General features: G+C 36.8%; 1 protein-coding gene across 1 annotated transcript in view; it reads left to right on the top strand.

The window, feature by feature from the left end:
* Positions 1–25,578, top strand: part of DNAH17 (dynein axonemal heavy chain 17) — a 288,979-nt gene that overhangs the window by 65,851 nt on the left and 197,550 nt on the right. Inside the window, exons 16-25 of the mRNA XM_074260267.1 lie at positions 2,549–2,652; positions 3,028–3,168; positions 6,679–6,822; positions 8,635–8,817; positions 17,168–17,422; positions 18,000–18,169; positions 18,993–19,215; positions 21,309–21,425; positions 22,845–22,931; positions 25,111–25,263. Of these exons, the coding sequence (XP_074116368.1) occupies positions 2,549–2,652; positions 3,028–3,168; positions 6,679–6,822; positions 8,635–8,817; positions 17,168–17,422; positions 18,000–18,169; positions 18,993–19,215; positions 21,309–21,425; positions 22,845–22,931; positions 25,111–25,263 (1,577 nt within the window). The remainder of the gene's footprint in view (positions 1–2,548; positions 2,653–3,027; positions 3,169–6,678; positions 6,823–8,634; positions 8,818–17,167; positions 17,423–17,999; positions 18,170–18,992; positions 19,216–21,308; positions 21,426–22,844; positions 22,932–25,110; positions 25,264–25,578) is intronic.

The raw sequence follows: 25,578 nt of genomic DNA, 5'->3' as shown, positions 1-25,578 counted from the left end.
CTCTCTGAGAAAGAAATGTGCTTCAGTTGCGCTTGAGGAGTTTCAGCTCTTGAAGTGGGTTTTATTTGTTCTGTGCCCTAAACAGTGGGATGGTTTTTCAGAGTATTCGTGTGCTTGGAAGGACTAAAAAAAAGAGCTTTACCTTGTTAAACTAGGTAGTACAGTGGATAGAGAGAGCACTGAGCATGAAGTCAGGAAAGTGAGTTAAAATCTAGCCTGAAACAATTACTAAAGATATGATCTGGGCTTCAAATGTAAAAGGGGAATGATAATAGCATTTATCTCTCAAGGTTGTGAGTGTTAAATGAGATAGTAATTATAAAGTGGATTAATTCTTTTGTGAAAGCAAAATGGGTCATCTTTTACTTCCGGGAATGGAAACTCAAACCCGTGAAAGACATTAGCTTAAAAAGGCCCAAATTACCCAATGCATTCCAGGCCATAGCCAGTTACCCTGACCCATGTCACTAGACTCTGGACTCTGATGATTGGAGCAGAATGTGGGACTAATGACTTTGCACAGCTCTTGCCTCACTCAAATCCAATTTACTTGCAAGTCAAGACATCACCCTGTTGATGTCTTTGGTTCTTTTCAAGAACTAAGGATGAATAGCAACAAACAATTGTAAAGTACTTGGTACAGTGCCTGGCAAGCTACTTGTGGGAGTTCCCTTTGATGCTTCGTAAGCAGAAGGAGAATGACTACTAATTAGCTGAAACACCTCAAAGACCACTCTCTCTCACTCTTTGAGGACAGGACTGTCCAGGGAATTGTCATAAGCCACTTGTGGGCAGAAGTGTTATACATATTTCATCTTTTTTGAATTAAATTGAATTGAATCTCATAGTATAATTCCCTCGTTTTATCAACTGATCAGCAAACATTTATTAAGTATTTATTTCATGCCAGGCACTATGCTAACTACCCCCCCTCCACCATAATACAAAGATAAAATGTCCTCAATCAATTTCTAGTCTAACAGGTTTGATAAACGCACACATATAGTATCATGTTATATGTTTTATATATATATATATATATATATGTGTGTGTGTGTGTGTGTGTGTGTGTGTGTGTATATGTATGTGTGTGCAAAAATATATACATATATCTATAGATAAAATGTCTAAGTTGAATATATGAATAAATGTCATATTGAATATATAATGTAACAAATTAGACATTTTATCTATAGATATATATTTTGTATTATATATTAAAATATTAATATATTTTATATTATAAAATGTACGTATCAATTTATTATTTATTATATGATATATATCATTATACCTATATTATTTAATATATCATATACACTATTGTATTATATCATATTACATAAAATTTACCCATGGTATGAAAAATAAAATAATCATATGAAATATATTTTATATTACATGTATTTTATTAGATGGTATATTTAACAACATATATTATATAAAATTATGTAGATATATATATGTAGATATACACATTATATCTACATATATATATATATTATATAAGTATATATATATATATACATATACATACATACATATATATATATATATATATATATATATATATATATATATATATATATGTATATAGACTCAAATGAATCATATTTAGTCCTGGGAGAGCCTGATCCCAGTAAGAGGAGTAAGACTTTTTTCTCTCATACTCTCTGAATCATTCTTCTCCTTCCCCAGGTAGTCTAGAAAAATCTTTTAAATATAACACTCATTATGGATCATGTGTAAATCTTCCCTTAATTCTAGTAAGTTTTTCAATGTACAAAATAGATATAGATATAGGAAAGTTCTTTTTTCTACCACCACAAAGGAAAAACACAAAAGACTCATAAGTATGCATTAACAGATACTTAGAACAATACTACATCACCTAGTATGTTTTTGTGAAAATTGGAGGGCCTCTGCTGAGCAGACATTTCCCTCAACTTTGTCAGGTAGTAGGAAGCATGCTTCATTATCAGTCTGTCTTGATCATTGCATCAAGCAGAATTCTTAAATCTTTCAAAATTGAAATGTTCACTTCTCAAGTTCACCATGAGCTCAGAGAAAGAAACATAAAATATTAAAGGAGATCTGGGTCAGGAGGTCACTTCTCAATCTCACTTGGTTGATCAACTTGGGGTTGATATTCTTGGGGGTTGAGGAAATAAACTGTCCCTGATTTATTGGAAGTCCATGAGAAAATGGGAAGAATTCCAAGTTATGTGCTCAAAAGAGAAGGAGATAAGAGATTTTCTACAGGACTAATAGCTTCTTGAGGTGGAGGGTGCCTCTTCCTGGCTCAATTGTCAATCATCTTGGACACAGCTCCCAATCAAAAGGATTGAAGTGAAGTCCTAGTCAAAGGGACAGACTGAGTGTTCCTTTTGCAAAAGGCTTTTCTACTCTCTTCAATTAAGTATTTCCTGTCTCCAACAAAGTCAACAAGGAGGGCTATCTTTAACACATTTTGTCATACCCCCATTTCTGGAAATTTTAATAGAAAAGGAAACTAATTCTATGAATATTTTAACTTTTTTTTTAAAAGGTGTATTTGAATATATTCAAGAGATGAGAGAAATCCTATATGACTTAGAGACCAGGATCCAGAAAACAAAGCAAAATGTGGAAGGAATTATTCAGATTATGAATGTGAGTCAATAATAAGATGCTTGAGGAGGATATTCTTGGGAGGTCCAAGGAAAAGGCTGAGGGAAAAGAATGCTAGATACAACAATAATGGAATCAGCACCAGCCCTGAATTCAGGAGGACCTGAGTTCAAATCTGGTCTCAGGCACTTAACACTTCCTAGCTGTGTGACCCTGGGCAAGTCACTTAACCCTGGGGGAAAGCAAAAACAATGATGGGATATTTAAATTTAAAGAGTATAAGAAGACTTTCCATACTACAGAAATCCAAAGTAACACACTACCCTCCATCACTATAATTATGAAACTGGGTTTATTATGGACAGTGGAAGTTTCTTATCACTGAACTGCTAACCTGTTCTAGCCTTTTTCTTTCAGGATTGGTCAGCCAACCCTATGTTTGAAAGAAAGGACGACAAAAAAGAAACCCTTTTAGACTTGGATGGAAGGGTGAACAACCTCAACAAACGCTACACTGCAGTCAAAGAAGCTGGAATGAAGATTCATGCCATGGTTGCAGTAAGGAAGCTAGAAAAATTCTTGGGAACATAACTAATTTCCATGTTAGAGAGGAAAAAGCCAAGATAAATAGGATGATGATTTAGGATCAATGATTTAGAGTGATTGTGATCTTGAGAGACTCCCTAGCTCCCTTCCCCCACACATACACTTCTACCCCCCATTTTTTACAAGAGGGGAACCTGAAGTTCAGAAGTGAAGTAATAAATAATAAGTGAAAAAGGCAGGACTTCAACTCGGGTCCTCTAAATCCCAAACCAGTGCTGTCATTGAATGAGCTATCATTCAAATTACTCAGTAAATTTTTGTTTAAATTAACAATAGCTATCTTATAAGATCTTAGATCTGAAGCTGAGAGGGAGCGTAGATGACATCTAATCCAACCCTTCCAATTTACAGATGAGGAAATTGAATCCTAGAAAACTTAAAAAACTTGTCCATAGTTACACAATTGGTCCTCAAACAATGGATAGAATACCAAGTGGAGTCAGGAAGATTCATCTTTGTGAGTTCAAATCCAGTTTCAGACACTTACTAGCTGGGCAAGTCAATTGATTCAGGTTTTCTCACCTGTAAAAATGAAGTAGAGAAGGAAATGGCAAACATTGTCTTTGCCAATAAAATCTCAAATGGATTACGAAGAGTCAGAAATGATTCAACAACAAATCTCAGTTCCTAAACCAATATTCTTTCTGATGTAAAACATAGCCTTGTTCTTGAGTTTTACTTCAAATCAATCAGTACATTTATTTATTTATTGCTGAAGCAATTGGGGTCACACAGCTAGGAAGTATTTAGTATCTGAGATCACATTTGAACTCAGGTCCTTCTGACTTCAGAATTGGTGCTCTATCCACTGCGCCATCTAGCTGCCCCCCCAGTACATTTCTTTTTTAAAATCAACAATTGTCATGAAAGTTCAAGCATGATTTCAACCTTAAAAATAGTTAACCATTCTTCTTGTGCCATTGAAGCTATCCTGCTAATTGTTCTGATGGCTGAAACAGAATTGACAGATTTTGTCATAAATTGACAAAGATAGAGCACATTCTCAGGAGTCAGAAGATCTTGTTCATATCAATATAAATGTATTGGAAAGAACAATGAACCTGGAGGTAGAAGATAAGCTTTCAAATGCTGACTCTGCTGTGACGTGTGTGGCCTAAACAAAGTCACTGTAGGCCTCTGATTCTCCTTAAAGTAAGACACCCTTTAACAACAACAACAACAAAAAATAATTCACATTTATATAATACTTTAATATTTGGAAAACACTTTTTTATCTCATTTAATCCTCACAACCATGTGAGATAAGTGATTTGCTGCTGTAGTTGTTATTAACATTTCTATTTTAGAGATAAAAAAACTAAGATTCAGAAAAATTAAGAAATTTGCCAGAATCACACAGCTAGTAGTTGTATAGAACACAATTTCTCGTTTTATTACTATGATTTGGATAAATATCTATAAAAACAAACATTTCCATGTACAAAGATTTTTCAAAAGATTATACATGATTCTATAAATCTTTTACATAATAGATTGGTTTTTAAAAATATATATTAAAAATATATTAAATTTAGTACAGTAATTTCAACAGTAGCCTGCTTACTTAGCCTTCCTTCTGCTTTCTTCTTTGTATTTCATTTATATTTTTCCTTCTTTTTCTTTCTTCTTTCTTCCCTCTTTCTCTCTCTTCTGATATTACTATCTATTTCCAGGTCTGTTGTTTCTCCAAGTCGATATTTAACTTTTTTCTTCCTATTTTTTCATTTTTTTGGTTTTGTTTGACTTATTCTTGATGTCTAATCTAATCATTCATTTCCATTTCCTCAGTTCTGATTTTTAATGTTATTTTCTTCATTTTTTTTTACTTCTTTTTTGTATATGTCCAATTGAGTTTTTAAATGAGTTATTTTATTCTATGGAATTTTTTTCCACTTCACAATTCTTTTTTCAAGGAGTTATTTTCTTTTTCCAATGCACAAATTCTGCTTTCCTGGGAGTTTTTTTTTATCCTTTCCAATTCACAAATTCTGTTTTCCTGGGAGTTCTTTACCTTTTCCATTTCATAGTTCAGGGAGTTGTTTTGTTTTTCAAATTTTTTTTAATGAATTATATGCCTTTTTCATACTCTCTTGCAGACTTCCTTTTCCTTTCCCCATTTTTCTTCTAGCTTTCTTTTAAGATCCTTTTAAATTTCTTCTAGGAGAGCCTTGTGTGGTGGGGACCAGGTTATATTCCTCTTTGGGGCTTCATCTGAAGACTATCTGCTATTAGTCTCTTTAGGGTTGAAAATCTATTCTCTTTCCACTATAGAAGCTCTCTATAGTTAGAGCCTATTTTGCTTTTTTACTCATTTTTTAAAAATTGGGATCTGCCTTTAGAGCAAGGAGGCTCCAAGCTTCCTCTACAGACCAGGAATGGACAGTGGCTGCATTGCGAACAGGCTGCAAAGAGCACTGCATTGTGATCATGCTGAGCCACTCTTGCTCCTGGGTGGGTGTGGCCAGGTCTCGTGAAACTCTGGCATTTTGGGGTATACTCTACGTTTGAACTTCTTTGCTGATCTACTGTTTTGCAACCAAAGCATAGTAGCCCTGCAAATTCTCCACTCTTAGTATACTACACCTCACTCCCCATCCCCTCAGGGTGTACTGGCCTCCATGTTCTGCCTCCTTGCCTGCACTGGCTTCCTCCCATGCCTGATCAAGACAGACCATATTTTGGTGATCTTCAAAATTATCTTTTGCTGGTAATTTGTTGTACTCCCAACATTCGTGGATTCTATGGGTCAAGCACTATTTCAGAGGCTGAATTTTGTAATCAGTAAGTGAAGGTAGAAGGGAGTTCAGAATGAAGCATGTGTCCTCTCTGCCATCTTGGCTCCGCCCCATCATAGCCCTGCTTTTAAGGAGCTTTCTTCCCCCATTCTAATGGAGAAATAACACAAAGAAGGCAATGAGCTTGGCCTGGACCCTTTGTAAAATGGAGGTGTAAACTGGAGTTATCATTTCAGAAAAATAGACCTAAGGATGGAGGCATTCAGGGAAGAAGGCTGATGGAAAGAAAGAAGTCTAGAGAATGAAGAGAATCCAGAATAATATAAGGCATACTGGTAGTACACAAATTATTTTGAGAACTTTTATTCACACAAAAAAGGATACAAGTCATAAACTTTCAACCTTGAAGCCATTCTTTCTTTGGCTTCAAATGAAGTCACTATTGTATATTAGTAAGTAAGGCAACCTCTATGGCTGGGAAGCTAATGGAGGACTGTGAGGATTTATGCTAAAGAAAACAAAATGGACTCAATGTTCCAGTTGGGTGAGCTGACTCCAACTGTATCTGAACACTCCAATCATAATGGGAGTCAAGGGTTGGCAGAAATCCTTGGGAGTTAAGGCCTATACTCATGGATGTTTATAAGTCATTCAAAACTATTGCTTTATCTGTTTTCTCTTCCTCTGCATAAAAGTGGCGATTTAATAATTTAAATTCCTTTTCCAGGAAAATGCGGAATTATTTAGAGCTGATGTAACAAGTGAATCTTGGAAGGATTATGTAGATTATATTGATATTATAGTCTTAGAAGGATTTGAGCAGTTTATTCGAAAATCTCTACAGTATCTTCTGAGCAACATGATGACAGATGTAAGTTTTGAAAGTGATTTTTTGTTTCAAAGGGGATGTTAATGATAAATTTATCAAAAATTGACTTTAAAATTTTTTTTCTAGAATACATAAACCTGATGGGTAATTAAGAAGATCCTCTGGGATCCCTCGATACCCCTGTGGCCCTCTAACTGGTTACTACTACAGGGCCAGGAAGTTTGAGTTTTTTCTGATTCCTAGAGTTAACAATCACTAGAATCTCAAAGAGGTCAAGGAAATTAGGCATTCTTAATTGCACTTCTGTTCCATTTTTCTATTAACCTTGGCTCTTACAAAATTAGGTAGGTTCCATGTCACTTCTAAGTTTTTGAATATTTAGTCTTCTCATCTTTTGTTTAGAAGGTCAATGGTATAAATTGCTGATTTGGTTCCTGTATTTCTATTTTGTTGCCTTATAGGGCAGAAAAGTTAAAGTGATATGGATTGGAAAGGGAAAGATCTCTGAGTCAAGGGTCTCTTCTTCCACTCTTACTCATTTGTTATGCACATGGAGGCCTCTAGGCTAACAGGATAAGTTGGTAACTGATCATTAATTAGGGAATGCTTTCACCTGCCTTTTATGATATCAGGATAAATTTTTAAAAAGAGCCAAGTACATTTCCTTTAAATGAAGTGGAAGTTACTTAAACAACTTCTCTATTACCTTTGGGAATGGGTACTTACCTGCTTAAATCAGCATGAAAACTATGTTAAACAATTAAAAAAGAAAGCTCAATTTTAATCCTAGGTTCTGTTTCATTGGAAAGACAACTAGGAAAAGTATCTGCAGTCTTCAGTGATGACTGATGCCATTTATGTATGCTTTCTGCTTTGAGAATAATACAGTAGAGAACTCGGTGAAAAGGGAAATACAATTGCCTCTCAGTCAGCCCCTCTAGGTCTATCTGGCCTAAGTTTTCACTACTTACTAGCTATAAAATTTGCCTTGAGAGACAGCATGGCATACTGAATGCTGTGCTGGACTTAGAATCAGGAAAACTTGGGCTGAAATCTTACTTCTTATACTTATTAACTGTATGACTGCAAGACCATTTCTTTAATTATAAAATGGGGATAATATATCTGCAATACCTCCCTCACAGAACTGTGATGGGAATGAAAAGAGAGAATATATGCAAAACAGTTTGCAAACTTTGTGAAAAAACAGTGGAAAAAGTAGTGATCTTGGAATTAAGAAGACTCATTTTCATGAGTTCAAATCCAGTCTCAGTTATCTATGTGACTGTGGGCAAGTTACTTACTGTCTTAGTTTCTCATCTGTACAATAATCTGGAGGAGGAAACAGCAAACCATTCCAATATTTTTATCAAGAAAATCCCAAATAGGGTCACAAAGAGTGAGACATAACTAAAATGACTGAACAATTGTTATTGTAAACTTGAGAATGCTACATGAATATTTTTATGGAATTTCCAAGTTTTATTAATGATAAAGCAAATTGTATTATAATATTATTGTAATAAAATAAATAACAATAATAATATGCTTTTAAAAATCCCAAGCAATACAAAATTTATTTGTATTTCACCACAAATGCAAATACAGTTATTTTTGTAGTAGACTTATTCTGTGAATTCTTTTGCTTAAACTGAAACTGAGCTTACATTTCCTGAACACACAAAATTTCTGGAATTGGAGCCAACTTGGCTTGGAGTTTAAAAAAAATTCATGTATAGTTCACAAAATGTATTATATAAGAAACTACTATAAGTAGAATAACACATAAAATTAGAAGTAAATAAACCCATTCTCTCAAAGAAAATAATTTCTCTGGGCATCAACTGTTCTCAGGAAGTTATTGATCCTCTATTTGAAGTGAGGTTGGAACTAAATGAAGATGTCTTAACATACAATCCATCTCTGGAAATTGGAGCAGAAAATGGCTTCTTGACTCTAATAGAGAGTCTGATAAGTGACATATATAACACTGCCAAACTGATCCAACGAGTGGCAAAAGGCAAAATGAGTTACAAGGTGAGCTTTTCTTTAATTTATCTGTTATATTGGTAAGGACTTATTTGTCATTCCTTTTGGGCCACTTCTCCAACTTCCATTTACATTGTCAGAACGAGGCCCTATTTTTTTTTACCTTGGAGTTCTAGGGCAATGATGTCATGTCAAGCTTAAATAGAAGATCCCTGCAGTCATAAAATGACTTAGGAAATCTCAAATAATATTATCTATGTTATGTTATATTTTTATTTATTATGTTAAACATCTCCAAATCACATTTAAATCTAGTTTGACTCCACATGTTTTGTAGCCACAGGCCAGTGGACCACGAGACACCTACGATCAAGGAGATAATCCAGAGGAATTGGGAAGGGGGAGAGATCTAGAACTTGGCTCACAAGTCCCCAGCTAATTAACCAGTTGATATTGCTCCAATATCCATTTGTTTTTTACAAAAAGTGGGTTACAGTAAGTGTTAGGATTACTAAGTGAGAACCGAGGTTGTCTGGACAGTGACAAGGTGAGAATTCAGGTTTTCTGGACAATTACAAGGTGAGAACTCAGGTTGACTTGATAGAGGGGGCAAGCTCATTGGCTGGGGTGGTTCTTCCCAGAAGCCCTTGCATTATCCCACGCCCATTCTCTGGGAGAATAAAAGAGAGGACTCTCAGAGAAAGAAGAGACTCTCTGCATTACATCAGGCCTGACGGGGCTCTCTGCAGGAAGGGAAGTCACTTCTAAGGACAAGAGTTAACAGCAACTGCCTGGAGACAACGGTTCACTACAGGAAGAAGAATCTGTCTGAAAGATTTGAGTAGACACAGCAGATCTCTTCCCAGAGAGCGATCCGGCAGCTTCTGGAGACGACAGCTCGTTACAATTGGCGCCCAACGTGGGGCAAGGACTTTTGCTTATCCTGACAAGAGGAGCTAGACCAGACCTTCACAATTTGGCGCCCGAACAGGGACAGACACAGTCCTGATTCCAGTGGAAAAGCTTCCAATCTAGATCTCAGTCTCTCTGACCCAGAACCGTGAGTAACGAGGAAACTTTGTTAAAGATTAAGTGAGCGTGCTAATAGATAAACAAGGAACTTAACTTGTTAAGGGCTAAACGAGGAATCTCTTATAGCTGAAATGGGGCAGATGTTAGCTATATTCAATCCCTGGACTTCAGCCGATTCATCCCCAGCCCCAGAAGCAACCTCAGCTCCACCCCCATTCAGGAGTGGTACTATAGAGAGTATAATCAACATAATTGAGGAGCAGAGTTTACTTGTAACCTGGGTACAGATTGCTAAACTCTTGGCTGCATTAAGACGCACATCCCCTTGGTTCTTAGAGGAAGAAAAGATAGATGTAGATAAATGGAAGCTAGTGGGATATGAAATGAAAGAATTTCAAGCAAAAAATGGGCCTCGTTCAATTTCTGCAGAAGTATTTTATATCTACAACATAGTTCAATTAGCCTTAAACTATCAAGCAAGTTGTAGGAGAAGGAAAAGTTCTAAAAATGAACAGAGGAGGAAGTGTGAGGAAAAAAGGAAAGATCAAGATCTTTCCCTAGAGCAAGAGGATTTAAATGAGGAATTATGGTATGATTCTCTTGAAGAAGCTTCAACCCTGCCTAGAGAACAGATTATTGACAGGCCCACATCAACCCCACCTTCAGAGATGGAGGAAGAAAGAGGGGAAGAGGCAGAAACACAAACAGAATTGCCTGTGAAGAAGCCTAAGCCTATGACAAGATTAGAAAAAGCATTGGTTAAAGCTAAGAGAGAAGGACAGGATATAAGTGATTTTATACATGCATATCCTGTGATTGAAAATACTGACTCTGTAGGTAAAAAAAGGAGAAGATATGCACCTTTAGATTTGAATAAAATTAAGGATTTGAAAAAAGGTTGTACCCTTTATGGGGCTACATCAGCTTATGTCAAAATGTTACTAGATGGTTTGTCTTATGAAGTCCTAACCCCGAATGATTGGAAATCCATAGCAAGGACATGTCTGGAACCTGGAGAAAATTTATTATGGCTTGCGGAATTTCATGAATTATGTAAAATTCAAGTCAGATGCAATTTGGAAATAGGAGTTAACACACAATTCACTTTTGAGCACTTGGCTGGTGAAGGTCGGTATGGAGAGAATTCAGAACAGACTGATTATACCATGACAATATATGAACAAATTGCAAAGGCTGCAATAAAAGCTTGGGGTGTCCTTCCTGGACAGAAAGATCGTGGAGAGGCTTTCACTAAAATACAGCAAGGTCCCAATGAACCTTTTGCAGATTTTGTGGGACGTTTGCAAACTGCTGTCAAAAGAACTATTGGAGAAAATTCAGCTACAGAAATAATGACCAGACATCTGGCTAAGGAAAATGCCAATGAAATTTGCAAAAGAATTATATGGGGATTAGACAAAGATGCTCCTTTAGAGGAGATCATAAGACGCTGTGCTACAGTGGGAACAAATGCTTTTTACACCCGGACAATGATGAATGTGGAAAGACAGGGTCCCTCCTGGCAAGGGCCTTCTAGAGAAACTCGGCGATGTTTTCAATGTGGAAAAATTGGGCATCTAAGAGCTCAGTGTAGATATGGAGATACAGTGAGAAGACAGGGTGAGAGAAGACCTAAAACTCCATGTCCAAAATGTCACAAGGGCCTCCACTGGGCCTCCGAATGTAGATTGACCCAGGGAAATGACAGATGGGGCCCAGCTTCAGCCCCCCAAGTGGGGCATGATGGCAGCCGAGGTTACATCCAGAGAATTTTAAGACATGATCAATCAGCCAAAAGGCAATCAGATGGAAGAAAGGGATTGAAATTAGGAAAAATAGAGTTGTGTGCAGTAGAGACTACCGAGATACTCCCTGGAGAAGTGAAATCTGTTCCTGTTGAGCCTATGGATCCTTTGCCTCCAGGCACAGTAGGCTTGACCATTTCACCTTCTGAGAGTGCCTACAAAACAGTGTCCATCCATACACTGATGTGGGAGACTGGAGAACGTGTATCTAATATCCCAGTCACTAACACAGGCAGACAACGTGTGATTTATCAACCAGGAGAAGTAGTAGCATCAGGCTTATTGTTACGGACCCCTAATAAGCAACCTAGTGATAGTCGCCTAGATTTTGACTCCAATGAACAAAATCCAGGAATATATTGGACAGCAGCTGTGACAGCTGACCGACCTATGCTTACTATTTATATAAACGGAATACCATTTGAAGGATTGGTAGACACGGGTGCAGATCGTACAGTTATTAGAGGTGCCAATTGGCCCGGTCACTGGCCAAAGATTAAAGCAGACACCTATATGTCTGGGGTGGGAGGATCAATAGCAGCAGAAGTTAGTGCTAGGCCTTTGAGATGGGTATTTGAAGGAGAATCAGGAGCTTTTACTCCTTTTGTGGTTGAAAAAATCCCCATCAATCTGTGGGGAAGAGACATTTTACAACAGATAGGATTACAAATAAGCACTTCGGCTTTTTAGGCAGGGCTGCTGTTGAAGGCCTACCTGCACTTTCACCAGTTCCTATTCAGTGGAAGACTGATTCACCAGTGTGGGTAGAACAGTGGCCCTTAAGAAGTGATAAAATTCAGGCCTTATTAGACATAGTGCAAGAACAACTTGACCAAGGACACTTGCGGCCTTCTCTAAGTCCTTGGAATTCCCCAGTATTTGTGGTGAAAAAGAAATCTGGAAAATGGAGGATGATAACTGATCTAAGAAGAGTAAATGAACAGATGGAAACTATGGGAACTCTTCAGCCTGGACTTCCATCTCCTACTCAGTTGCCAAGAGAATGGCCTCTATGGGTTATAGACATTAAGGATTGTTTCTATTCTATTCCTCTAGATAAGGAGGATATGAAAAGATTTGCTTTTTCAGTGCCTAGTGTTAATTTGGCTGAGCCTTATAAAAGATATGAATGGACAGTTTTGCCACAGGGAATGAAAAACAGCCCTACTATGTGCCAAATGTATGTTGCAGCTGCTCTTGCTCCAGTAAGAAAAGCCTTTCCAAAAGTAATATTGTTACATTATATGGATGATATTTTGGGATGTGCACCTGAGGAACAAATGTTAGAGGCATGTCTACAAAGGACCATGGAAACATTAAAGTACTACAAACTGCATATAGCTACAGAAAAAATTCAAAGACATGCTCCTTTTCAATATTTAGGATATGAAGTATATCCTAAGGTGCTTACAGTACAAAAACTCTCCTTAAGAACAAAGAAGCTAAACACCTTAAATGACTTCCAGAAATTGATAGGAGATATCCAATGGATGCGTCCCATGCTAGGCTTGACTACCTGTCAATTGCAACCATTATATGACATTTTAAGGGGAGACAGTGCTTTAAATTCACCACGCCAGCTTACAAAAGAAGCACAAAAGGCTTTGAGAGAAGTTGAACTGGCTTTATCCAATGTGGTTGAAAGAGTCACTCAAAAACCCTTGGAAATATCAGTTTTTGCTACAAAAGAGGCACCCACAGCAGTCCTTCATCAAGGAGACAGAGTGATTGAGTGGGTAAACCTCCCAGCACAACCAGAACAAAGTCTTACACCTTACCCAGTGCTTGTGGCTAGGATTCTATTAAAGGCTATTAAGAGAGTAACACAATTATCTGGGATAAGTCCTGAAAAAATATACACATTCTATACTAACGCACAGATTAATGTATGCTGTGAGAACATCCCAGAATGGCAAATTTTATTGGCCACCGCTCCAAATTTTGCACATGGATCTCCATTAAAGATTACCCAGCTACTACATAATTGGCGATGGATTTTTGAAGAAAAGGTTTCTAAGGTTCCTCTTAAAGGACCAACAATCTTTACAGATGCCTCCAAAGAAAATATTTGTGCCATATACTCTCATGATTTAACCATAAAGAGAGTAATCAGGACTCCTTTTCAATCCACTCAACAGAATGAATTATTTGCTATCATGCTAGCTCTCACTTATTACCCAGGAGACGTAAATATAATTACTGATTCAGCCTATTCAGTAGGTGTAGTACAAAGAATTGCCACAGCCCAAATAAAATTTGCAGCCTCCAATATTTATCAGCTCTTTAAGGAACTTCAAAAGCAAGTGAGAAAACATCCAGGCAAGATTTATATCTTGCATGTCCACTCACATAGTGGACTTCCAGGTCCCATTTTTGATGGAAATTCAAAGGCAGATAGCCTTCTAACCATGTTAGCTAGTAGTCCTTTATTTCAGGAAGCACAAGAATCTCATTCTAAATATCATCAGGCTGCTCGAGCTTTACGTTTACAATTTGGAATCACAAGAGAGGAAGCTAGGAGCATAGTAAAAAGCTGTACAGCTTGTCTTCCTTTCCATGCTCCTACACTCCCTCCAGGGAAGAATCCTCGTGGTTTGAGACCCAATGAAATCTGGCAAATGGATGTGACCCATTATAAATCTTTTGGTCGTCTATCTTTTATTCATGTCGTGGTAGACACCTTTTCAGGATTCACATTTGCAATGCCAGCAGCAAAAGAGACAGCCCGAGTGGTCACTGAATTCCTTATACAAGCTTTTGCAATTATGGGTGTGCCACAAGCAATAAAAACAGACAATGGACCTGCATATACGTCCAAACATTTTACACACTTTTGTGCACAGTATAAGATTTTACATACCACAGGCATACCCTTTAATCCTCAAGGGCAGGCAATAGTAGAGAGAAGAAACAGAGATATTAAGACACTCCTCCAAAAACAAAAGAAAGGGGGAGCCACAGGTAGCCCTAGGGAACTTCTAAATTTAGTTCTCTATACCATTAATTTTCTAATTTTTGACAAAGATGCGCTGGCTCCAGCAGACAGGTTTTATAACCCACCAGAAGGGCAGTGTCCAGTGAGAGCATCTCCACTGTCCTTAGATAATCGCCAGGTGATGTGGAGAGATCCAGAAAGTGGTGAATGGAAGGGACCAGATAGGTTAACTGCCTGGGGGAGAGGGTTTGCTTGTATTTCTTCAGCAGGAGAAGGAATCAGATGGGTGCCAACAAGTCATATTCGCCTTGTCCATCAGAGAGAGACAGAAAAAGAGAAAGACCTCAAAATAAAGGAGAAGATCTAAGAAACATCTGACACTGAAAGAGCATGGATAATAAGAAGACTGTTAAAGAACTTTAAAACCAGCAGGAATCATTGGACTTCCTCACACAAGATGAGACTAATGGACAATGGACTTATGGACATTTATAAATTTTCAATTTATGATTATGTTATATGCTTCTAGCATGTGTTATGTTACTATGTTACTATATGCTTATGTAATTTATGTAATTATCTGTAATACTTCCCATATTGATGGATTTATGTTTCAAGGTCATTTATGTAATTATCTGTAATACTTCCCATATTGATGGATTTATGTTTCAAGGTCATGACTGTCCTATGTTCTAAATCAAAAGAAAGGGGGAGATGTTAGGATTACTAAGTGAGAACCGAGGTTGTCTGGACAGTGACAAGGTGAGAATTCAGGTTTTCTGGACAATTACAAGGTGAGAACTCAGGTTGACTTGATAGAGGGGGCAAGCTCATTGGCTGGGGTGGTTCTTCCCAGAAGCCCTTGCATTATCCCACGCCCATTCTCTGGGAGAATAAAAGAGAGGACTCTCAGAGAAAGAAGAGACTCTCTGCATTACATCAGGCCTGACGGGGCTCTCTGCAGGAAGGGAAGTCACTTCTAAGGACAAGAGTTAACAGCAACTGCCTGGAGACAACGGTTCACTACAGGAAGAAGAATCTGTCTGAAAGATTTGAGTAGACACAGCAGATCTCTTCCCAGAGAGCGATCCGGCAGCTTCTGGAGACGACAGCTCGTTACAAGTAAGGACAAAAAAAATCCTCAAATTGAGGGGATAATCTTGCCTCTGTATGTAAGAGGGATCTCAAGAATCTTTTAATTCCACTCCTTCATTTTCCAAATTAAGAGACTAAAGTCAAAGCAGCTCTAAATCTGTGATGCTATGAAATTGTGAGCTGTTATCAATTTCTTCCCTTCAGCAACAGCCAAGCAGCACATCTTTCTGAACATGAATGGGAGAACATTTCTTTTCCTATCTTCTCTATTAGCCTAAATAACTCCATGAAAATAGTTCTATCTCAGCACAGCTGAATTCTGGCAACTGATGCATAGTTACTGCTTTGATCTGTCTCCTGGTTCCACACTCTTATCTGCCTTTAAGCCCCCATGGATATTGTAGGGTCATGTTTATTTATAGGCAGAATAATTCTAATCAGGTTCAACATTTGAAGGAATAAAGACATTCAACTTGAGCCAACTACAGAGTTTATTTAGAGACAACTCCAGATTTCTTGTGTGAAGCTAGGCAAATCCCTTCCATTGTTGGTTTCAATTTTTTCACCTGAAAAATGGCAATAATACCTACCTAATAGGATGGTTGTGAGGATCCAGTGAGATCCAATTTGTAAAGCATCCAATTGAGGATCCATTTTGTAAAATCTCCTAGTGAGATGGTACCTAGCACATAGTAGGCACTATATAAATCCTTAGTTCCTTCCATATTGTTATAGTCTTTTGCATAGTCTGACACCTGCTGCCCCCATTTTTGTCCTCTCTAGGAAATGGAACCTGCAAGTATAATTGCACTCAAAAGGTTGGCTCTACATAGAAATAATATGACAATTGGCCTTCCATGTTCTTTTACACTAAAATACATAAAGGGGCAATTAAGTGGTACAGTGGATAAAGCTCTGAACCTGGAGTCGGGAAGATTCAGCTTCCAAAGTTAAAATCTGGCCTCAGATACTTCTTAACTTTGTGAGTTAAGTCACTTAACCCTATCTATCTCAGTTTCCTCATCTGTAAAATGAGCTGAAAAAGGAAATGGCAAACCATTCCAGTATCTCTGCAAAGAACAACTCATATGGAGTCACAAAGAATCAGATATGATTAAGATGACTGAAAATAACAACAATACAAAGGGAATTGTTGCTTCTTAGAAACTTTATCACCTTTGGGAAGGCAGAAAACTCTCATGGATATTCATCAATCATTCTAGTTGTTTCTATGTGTTGCTTCCTTGGGATGAAGGAGCCTGATCTAACTAGCTTACATCAAGAACCATTATGACTTTTCTTGCCAACATTCAATACCTCAGATAGCCAACTCCATTTCTTTCTACCAGGCAGAGAATAAGGCCCACCATACTGATTGCTTTCCAAAGGCTTATTTTAACTTTTAAAAAATCTCCCAGTTCCATTTTTTTAAGGCTAGCAGCCTTTTCATTGATTAAATTCCCCAGTGGGGGAAAAAAAGCTAATTTGAATGTGAATTTGTCTGTTTACTTCCTTGCCTTTACTCTTTCAGAGTGACCTCGAAGACAATGCGGAATTGTTAGAAATGAGAGAAGATGTGACAAACCAAGTTTATACCGCCATGAAACAGGCTGAGGAGTATCAAGATTCGTTTGAGAAATATTCTTATTTATGGATAGATAACCTCCGTGACTTCATGCAGCTCTTTTTGACTTATGGACACATGTTCACACAAGAAGAGCTAGATGCCCGACTTGAAGAAAGTCTCCCTAAGACGCCCCCAACTCTGCCACAGTTCCAGCAGCAGGTAACATTAAAATGACAACAATTAAGGCACCACGAAGGAATTTTAAAATTATTATTGATGTTAGGTGGGGCAGAGTGGGGGTGGATTGTCTAAATCACCTTATCCACCTTGCAGGTAATCTGTAGAAATTTCTAATCTGATTCTGGCTTCCCCCTGCAACTCAAAACATTTCTATCCTCTCTTTATATTAAATAAGATTGAGTCAGGGAATACAAATTAATTTTTTAAATTAGGCCAACACAATTAGAAAGGAAAAAATACTACAAGCCATACACATTCCAAGGCAAATGAAAATAATTTCTTAGTTTTCTGAGTTTTTCATAATTTTAGTTGGGTCTCTATACCATTTCATCAATATGGATAATTAGGAATTGTTTGTAGTGAGTTTCCTACACCATAGGTACTTTAAGAATCACCCTAGACTTTTGAGATGATGCTGGACCAGGAGTTCTATGAGTTTTGCCCTTCCCAACTATAGAAAGAAGCCACACTCAAAAGATTTTAATTCTCTGTGCTTTCTAAGAAAACCACTAGTTCATTTTATACTTCTATTGTGACACCGATTTATGCTTTTCAGATTGATTCTTATGAGAAGCTTTATGAGGAAGTCTCCAAATTTGAGAACAGCAAAATATTTAATGGTTGGTTACAGAGTGATTGCCGTCCATTTAAGCAAGCCCTTCTCAATATCATTAAACGGTGGAGCCTTATGTTTAAGCAGCATCTGAGTGACCATGTTACTAATAGGTAGGAAGTTCCAATATTTTTATTTTAAATTCACTCTTACTTGATTTGTGACATCTATCTTGAAAATGAAAACCAAAAACTTGTTAGTCTGCTGAAATGTCTTAGTATGCCATCCTACTCTGAAGAGATAGATACCTACATAGTATAAATTTCATTATCATTCTTATAGTTTATTATTTGCAAAATGAGGGGTCCATATTCTCTGAAATATCTGAGGAGCCATAGTATTCTATGATTCCACTTAAACTTACTGAACAATTTTCCTAAAATAGGGAAAGTAAAATTTGTATTAGTCCAGGTCATTAGTCTGATCCAAGAAAAGGGATCCAAGGTAGAAATTCTAAAATAATTCAGGACCTGGTCTCACATATCATTAAGACTGATGAAGGTAGAAAGTGTGGCCTAAAACTGCTCTAAGGTAAAAGGAGATTGTAACTGGGAATCCTAGTGTCTGAGAGCTCATCCTATTTTAAAGACAGAATATCTCCAGTTAAGTGGAAGAATTCAGACTGAGGTAGCCATTTCACCTAGAGGCTATTAGTTGTCTGAAGTTTTCACCCTGTTCATTATTCAGCTATTGTTCCCCATGCATGCAATATTTTCCTACCCTAATCTACTTATTGCCTGCAAAGAACATTCTATTAAAATAAATAGATATCTTCCAATATGTACTCCTATCATGTATGTCAATACTTTCTACTTGTGCCCATTTGTCCCTTTTCCTAATTGGATGTCTCTTTGCCCTATTATCTTCTTTGGTTATAAATTTGATTATAAATCACAAAATTATTGACCACATTCCAAATTACTGTTTTTTTTTTAGCCTGGCTGATCTAGAAACTTTCATGAAAGAAGCTAGAGCAGGTTTAACAAAGCCTCTAAAAGAAGGTGATTATGATGGTCTTGTAGCAGTCATGGGACACTTAATGAAGGTCAAAGAGAGACAAATAGCAACAGATCACATGTTTGAACCTCTGAAGCAAACTATTGAACTACTAAAGACCTATGGAGAGGAGATGCCTGAAGAAATACACACCAAGTTACAGGTGAGGTATTTGGTTGCTAACCAGTTGGATTATGTGGATAATCAAATATCAAATAATTTAGTACTTATCATATGGCCAGTGCTGTGACAAACACAGAGTGCACTATGATGGAAGTATATATAAGATATGGATATGATGCTGCCTTAAGGACTGACAGATTTTGGGTTGTGAGTTAGTTTGCACCCAACAAGTATTTATTATGAATGTGTTTGTCTGAGAGTCATACACAAATCTAACTCAAATGATTCTCAACTGAGAAGGAAAAGAGGAAAAAAGTTTCCTTCATATACCCACTGAGTTACATACTGTAAATGGCAGCAACCCTATTGGATGAAGAGTAGCAATAAATGGTTAGATATGTGTGAGGAAAAGAAGAGGGGACCAGAGAATCTGAACTAGATATCTGAACAGGTGGAAAATAGTGGAATTTGGAACCAGAGCAGCATCCCAGACAAAGTCTAGCTGCTCAATTTTACTATGATGGTTGTCCTGAGGGCTGATAGGACTGTCACTTTGGTGAGAAGAGCAAGCCTTGGGAAAACAAGGACAGATATTCAAGAGGCTGCCAGAAACCCTCTGAGATTCTCACTAGGCTTTCCTAGGGGCTGAGATCAATTCCCTTATTTTCCTCACCTATTTCTTCCCTAAGCAAGCCATTCTCCAGCATAAAATTGAATGGAAGGGAAGCCAGCCATGCTGTTTCTTTCCCTTCCCCTTCTATTGCTGCTTTGAAAACAACTGTTTATGTAAATGGTTGTTTTCTGTACTTGTAGGGGAAAATGTATTAAAACCAGAATGACCTTTCAAATCTGTGCCAAAACTGCTTACTTGAATGTTAGCAGTGAAAATTGTAATGGAAGGAAGACAGACTTGACAGGGAACATCAAGGTTTCATAACCTTAATTTGGATTTGACAGTAAAAAAATGAATGGAGATTTAAGCTGCACATTTAATTGAGATTATAGTGCATTATAGAGAAAAGGAAAACAATATTAGAGGGCAGATTATGTGAACCAAAAGTCCTGAACTTTTTAGAGGTTTGCAAGGTAATTTTATTTTCACTTCCAAACCATTGGCAGCTGCTTTTTCTTATTTAGTGCACTGTGTTTTTTATTTTTGTTTTTTGAGACTCAGTCTCCCTATTTTGCCCAGGCTGCTAAGGACAATCACTCAATAATAAATACTGTTGCTGGCTTTGACCTACATTTTCTGATTTGAGTGAATTAGTGCCTCATTAGGCATCCTGGAGAATTCTGCCTCTTGTCGGGTCAGAATTCCCAAACTCCCTTAACTCCGAAATGGCAGGGATTACAGAAATGCCACTGGACTTTTAAAAGAAGGCTTAGCACGGGCAAGAGGAATAAACTGAATCTATGCCTTCATAAAAGAAAGATAAAGGGAGCTCTCCTTCAACCTTGCTCATTCTGTCATTGTTCAACATCACCATCTGCTGCTTATGTAAGAAATAGCAGCTAACAGTTGCTTTGAAAGAAGCTAGGGGTTTTAAAATGAGTAGGTGAGGAGCAAAGGGCTATGCAAAGGCACAAATATGAAAATTGCATGTTGGTTGTAGGAAACATCGAATTAAGCCAATTTGGAACACTGATATTATATACTATACTATAGTATATTTTGCAAATGTTCATGTAACACTATTTTGGAAATCTTATTTCAGGTATGATTATTTTTATTTTTATTTGTGTAATAGATGTTTGTTGATGGTTACTAAGTTCAGCATTTTTTAAAAAGGCAGGTGGAAGGAATGATCCTTTCATATGTGGATGATGATAATCATTTTCAGCATGCATAATTTATGAAAGAGGTGAAAGAAAGGAAAGATTGACAAGGTATAAGAATTAGGATAAGTTATTTGAGGGTCTTGGAACTCAGAATGAGAGTTTGCACTTGATATGATTAATTACTAATATAGCACCTCAAATAGGGTTCAGCATGGTGAAAATAGCATTTGCTGAATACAATTCTAGCTTTTGTGAATTATGTATTTGACCTTTGAGTTTAGAGGAAAGAAAACTCTCCTTTATCTGTTGTTTTCTGATTTTTAAAGTAGCCTCCTTATTCATTATTTTTTCTAGGAACTACCAGAGCAGTGGACCCAAACAAAGAAAGTGGCTATACAAGTCAAACAAAATGTGGCTCCGCTACAGGCCAATGAAGTTAATATAATTAGAAGAAAATGCCAGCAGTTTGAGGTACCATGGGAAGGAATCCTGTTAAGCAGAGCCATAACAGAACTTTTTTTTTTAATGCCCAGGACAAGTTTCATAAAATGTACCTACATGCAGTTAGTATCACAAATGTTCTCATATCAATTTTTTGAAGGCAAATTTATTTGAGGGGAAACAGGGACACACTGAATGGTACTGGGGAGTTTAACCAGGTTAGACAGAGATGGAAACACTTGAAATCTTGTAATATCCTATTTTAAATATTTATTCTTGTTAATTGGATGCTAAACCCAGTTGTTTTTAATGGTGCTGGAATCCAAGAGCTGTTAAATCCCATTAAATATCAGCATCTTTGGTAAAGCTGTGTTTTCTCCCCCTAGTAATAGCACTATTAGTAAGTAGTACACAGCTCTCAGATACTGCTGGAATTGGGGCAACGTGGTATTTGATTTGTAGTAACAAACTGTATAAACTGGACTATTTAGTTTATTTTGTCATTTGTTTGAAATATAAAGTCCAATTAATACATTATCGGTGGAGTTGTGAACTGATCCAACCATTCTGGAGAGCAATTTGAAACTATGCTCAAAGAGCTATCAAACTCTGCATAACCTCTGATCCAGCAGTATTACTACTGGGCTTATATACCAAAGAGATCTTAAAGAAGGGCCTGCATGTACAAGAATGTTTGTGGCAGCCCTCTTTGTGGTGGCCAGAAACTGGAAACTGAATGGATACCCATCAATTGGAGATTGGCTGAATAAATTGTGGTATATAATGTTGTGGAATATTATTGCTCTGTAAGAAATGAACAGCAGGATGATTTCAGAAAGGCCTGGAGAGACTTGCATGAACTGATGCTGAGTGAGATGAGCAGGACAAGAAGATCTTTGTATACTTCAACAACAATGATACTTCAACAATATGATGATCAATTCTGATGGACATGACTCTCTTCAACAATGAGATGATTCAAACCAGTTCCAATTGTTCAGTGATAAAGAGAACCATATATACCCAGAGAGAGGATTATGGGAACTGAATGTAGTTCACAACATAGCATTCTTACTCTTTTTGTTGTTTCTTGCATTTTATTTTGCTTCTTTTCTCTCTTTCTCTGTCTCTCTCTGTCTCTCTGTCTCTCTGTCTCTGTCTCTCTGTCTCTCTCTCTTTACTGGTTTGATTTGATTTTTCTTGTGCAACACAATAATTATATAAATATGTATGCATATATTGGACTTAATGTATATTTCCTAACATGTTTAACATATATTGGACTACTTGCCATCTAAGGGAAGGGGTGGGGGAAGAGGAGGAAATTGGAACACAAGATATTGCAAGGGCTAATGTTGAAGAATTGTCCACACATGTGTTTTGAAAAAAAAAAAAAACTTTAATTAAAAAAAAAGAAATATAAAGTCTATATTTTCTTTTTCTTTCTAGCTCAAGCAGCATGAATTTAGAGAATTTTTCAGACGAGATGCCCCCTTTAATTTTACAGATCCTGCTCCCTACAAATCCCTGAATAAGGTATTTAAATCAAAGGTTCAAGGATGTGATCATCCTTTGGCCCATGACTTATAACAGTGAAAAGTGGCATTCTGTATGGTTTCGTTATTCCTTTATGATTTAATTCTTGTGATTGTATAGATAAATTTACCTGACCTCAGAGCCATAATATTTATTTCTATGTAAATGTGGGGGTGTATAAATTGGGCCACGGACAGTGAACTTAAACTTGGAGTGAGGAAATAATCATATTTAAGAAATCTACTCAATGATATCCTCTCTTTTTTTTTTTACCTCCCTCCACAACTTCTGAAAATACCTCATAGCCTTCAGTGTTATTACCCCCCAAAAATGGGATACAGAAGAATGAGTTCCAGAATTATACTTAGAAGATCTGAGTTCAAATTCTGTCTCAGCTCTTTATATCTAAATGACTTTATGTAAGTCATTAACATCTGTGGAATTTAGTTTCCTCCTCTATAAATTTGATAGTGATATGATATAAATCAAAGATTCTTAACCCAGGATTCTATGGGAAGATTTTAGTGGGGTCCATGAATTTTGATATTAAAAAATCTTTATTTTCATTAATCTTTAACTGAAATGTAGCATTTTCTTCAATTGTGAACATAGGTTTAAACAGTAATCTGAAAAAGTATCTATAGGCGTCACCAGACCTCCAATATATGTATGTGCAAGTGGTAGAAGAGGATATCCATGGCATAAAAAAAAGTTGAGAATCACATGCACTCTTAAGAATCCCTTCTAGTTCCAAATCCCATAATTGTGCTGGGTATAAGAGGTAGTATCCCTTGAAATTTCACTGGTATTATTGGGTTGCATCACAGTCATATTGATGGGTGTGTGTATTTAAAATGGAGTAGACCTAGGTAACTTTCATAACTCCTGATCCAGAAAGCTCCTAGAGGATGAACCTGATTTGAACTTTCTGATCAGAGATCAGGGAATGCTTTTTCTACCTTCCATATTGAGAAATTTTGACAGTGAAATACAACCCAACTGGCATTGGAAAGAGAGGGATTGGGTCACAGGGTGCAAAGAGAAAATGGATAGCCAAATTCCCGTTGGTAATGTCAACACTTCTTTTAGCCAGTGTTTCAAGCATTGCCCTTTACCTGATTATTTTGGTAATTTAATCCAAGCTAGGAATAAGTAGGCAAATTAATGGATCTAAATTTTCCTTCCTTTCCTTGCCTTTGCCACACTCAGTGGAGGTTCTTAAAGAGGGTGTTACTATTACCATACTGATAATGAGGAAGATGGAGACAAAAACTTAGGGTTAGGATATATTCATTCAAAATAATTTCCCCAGAAAATTGGTGATGCCTGGGTGATACAAAATACAGGACTAGATAAGGTTTTTATTTAAAGGGAATCATATGGACAGAACCAGCTACATCCAGAGAAGGATCACTGGGAAATGAGTATAAATTGTTTGCATTTTTGTTTTTCTTCCCAGGTTATTTTTACCTTCTGAATCCAATTCTTCCTGTGCAACAAGAAATTCAGTTCTGCACACATATATTATATCTAGGATATATTATAACATATCTAACATGTATAAGACTGCCTGCCATCTAGGAGAGGGGGTGGAGGGAAGGAAGGGAAAAATCAGAACAGAAGTGAGCACAAGGGATAATGTAAAAAATTACCCATGCTTATGTACTGTCAAAAAAAAGTTATAATTATAAAATTTTAAAAAATAAAGGGAATCATAGTCTGAAATATTTGAGGAAATAATTAAGAAAAACTTAAGACAAGAAAAAGAGAAACAATATTTCATGGGGAAATGAGGCAGCAAAGAATGATGTTTTGTGGAACTTTATGATGTGAATAGGAGTTTCATGGGGAAAATTGTAATGTTGATAAAAATTTTACCTCCAAAATATCAAACTTGAAATTATATATATACATAGATGGCAATATTTTCATTGTGAAATAGCTTAATTCTCTTCATTTTATTACAAAGTTTCTCCAAATCCCATTTATTCTGGAGATATTCTATACCTTCAAGTCCCCATCCAAACTAGTATTTATTGTGTTCTGCTATTATATTTCAAGCCCCAAAGTCATCCATAGCCAAATCAATTTGCAAAGCATTGGTCTCTGGCCTAAAATGGATTTGGAAAGTTATGGAACCTTTAAACATTTATTTTTAGCATTCTTCTTTTATTTCTAGCAACAAAAAAGCATTGCTGCTATGGAAAACATCATGGAACAACTTTCCAAGTCAGCTGGTTTGTTTGAAGTCACAGTCCCAGATTATAAACAACTTAAAGCCTGTCACAAGGAGGTTCGCCTGTTGAAAGAGCTCTGGGATATGATCGTCTTGGTAAGTGATTAAATTGTTATCATGATGCAAATATTTATTATTCAGTCAGTCTACTTAAAAGGTGGGGGATTTTATAGACTAAATTCAACTTTAGGCTTAATTTTTTTATTAAAAAAATTTTAATAGATAACATTCATTTTATATCACCTATGTTTTCTTGCCATTATTTTAAAAAGGAAAGGAGGGAGAGAGGAAGGAAGGAAGAGATTGAGGGAGGGAAGGAGGTAGGGAGAGAGGAAAGGAAAGAGGAAGAAAGGAAGGAAAGAAGGAAGGAAGGAAGGAACTGATAAAGTTTAGTGGTCTAGATTCCTGGTG

This window comes from Sminthopsis crassicaudata, chromosome 4 (assembly GCF_048593235.1).
Source record: "Sminthopsis crassicaudata isolate SCR6 chromosome 4, ASM4859323v1, whole genome shotgun sequence".
NCBI lineage: Eukaryota > Metazoa > Chordata > Mammalia > Dasyuromorphia > Dasyuridae > Sminthopsis > Sminthopsis crassicaudata.
The sequence above is the reverse complement of the archived record's forward strand: the minus strand, read 5'-3'. Positions and strand labels throughout refer to the sequence as shown.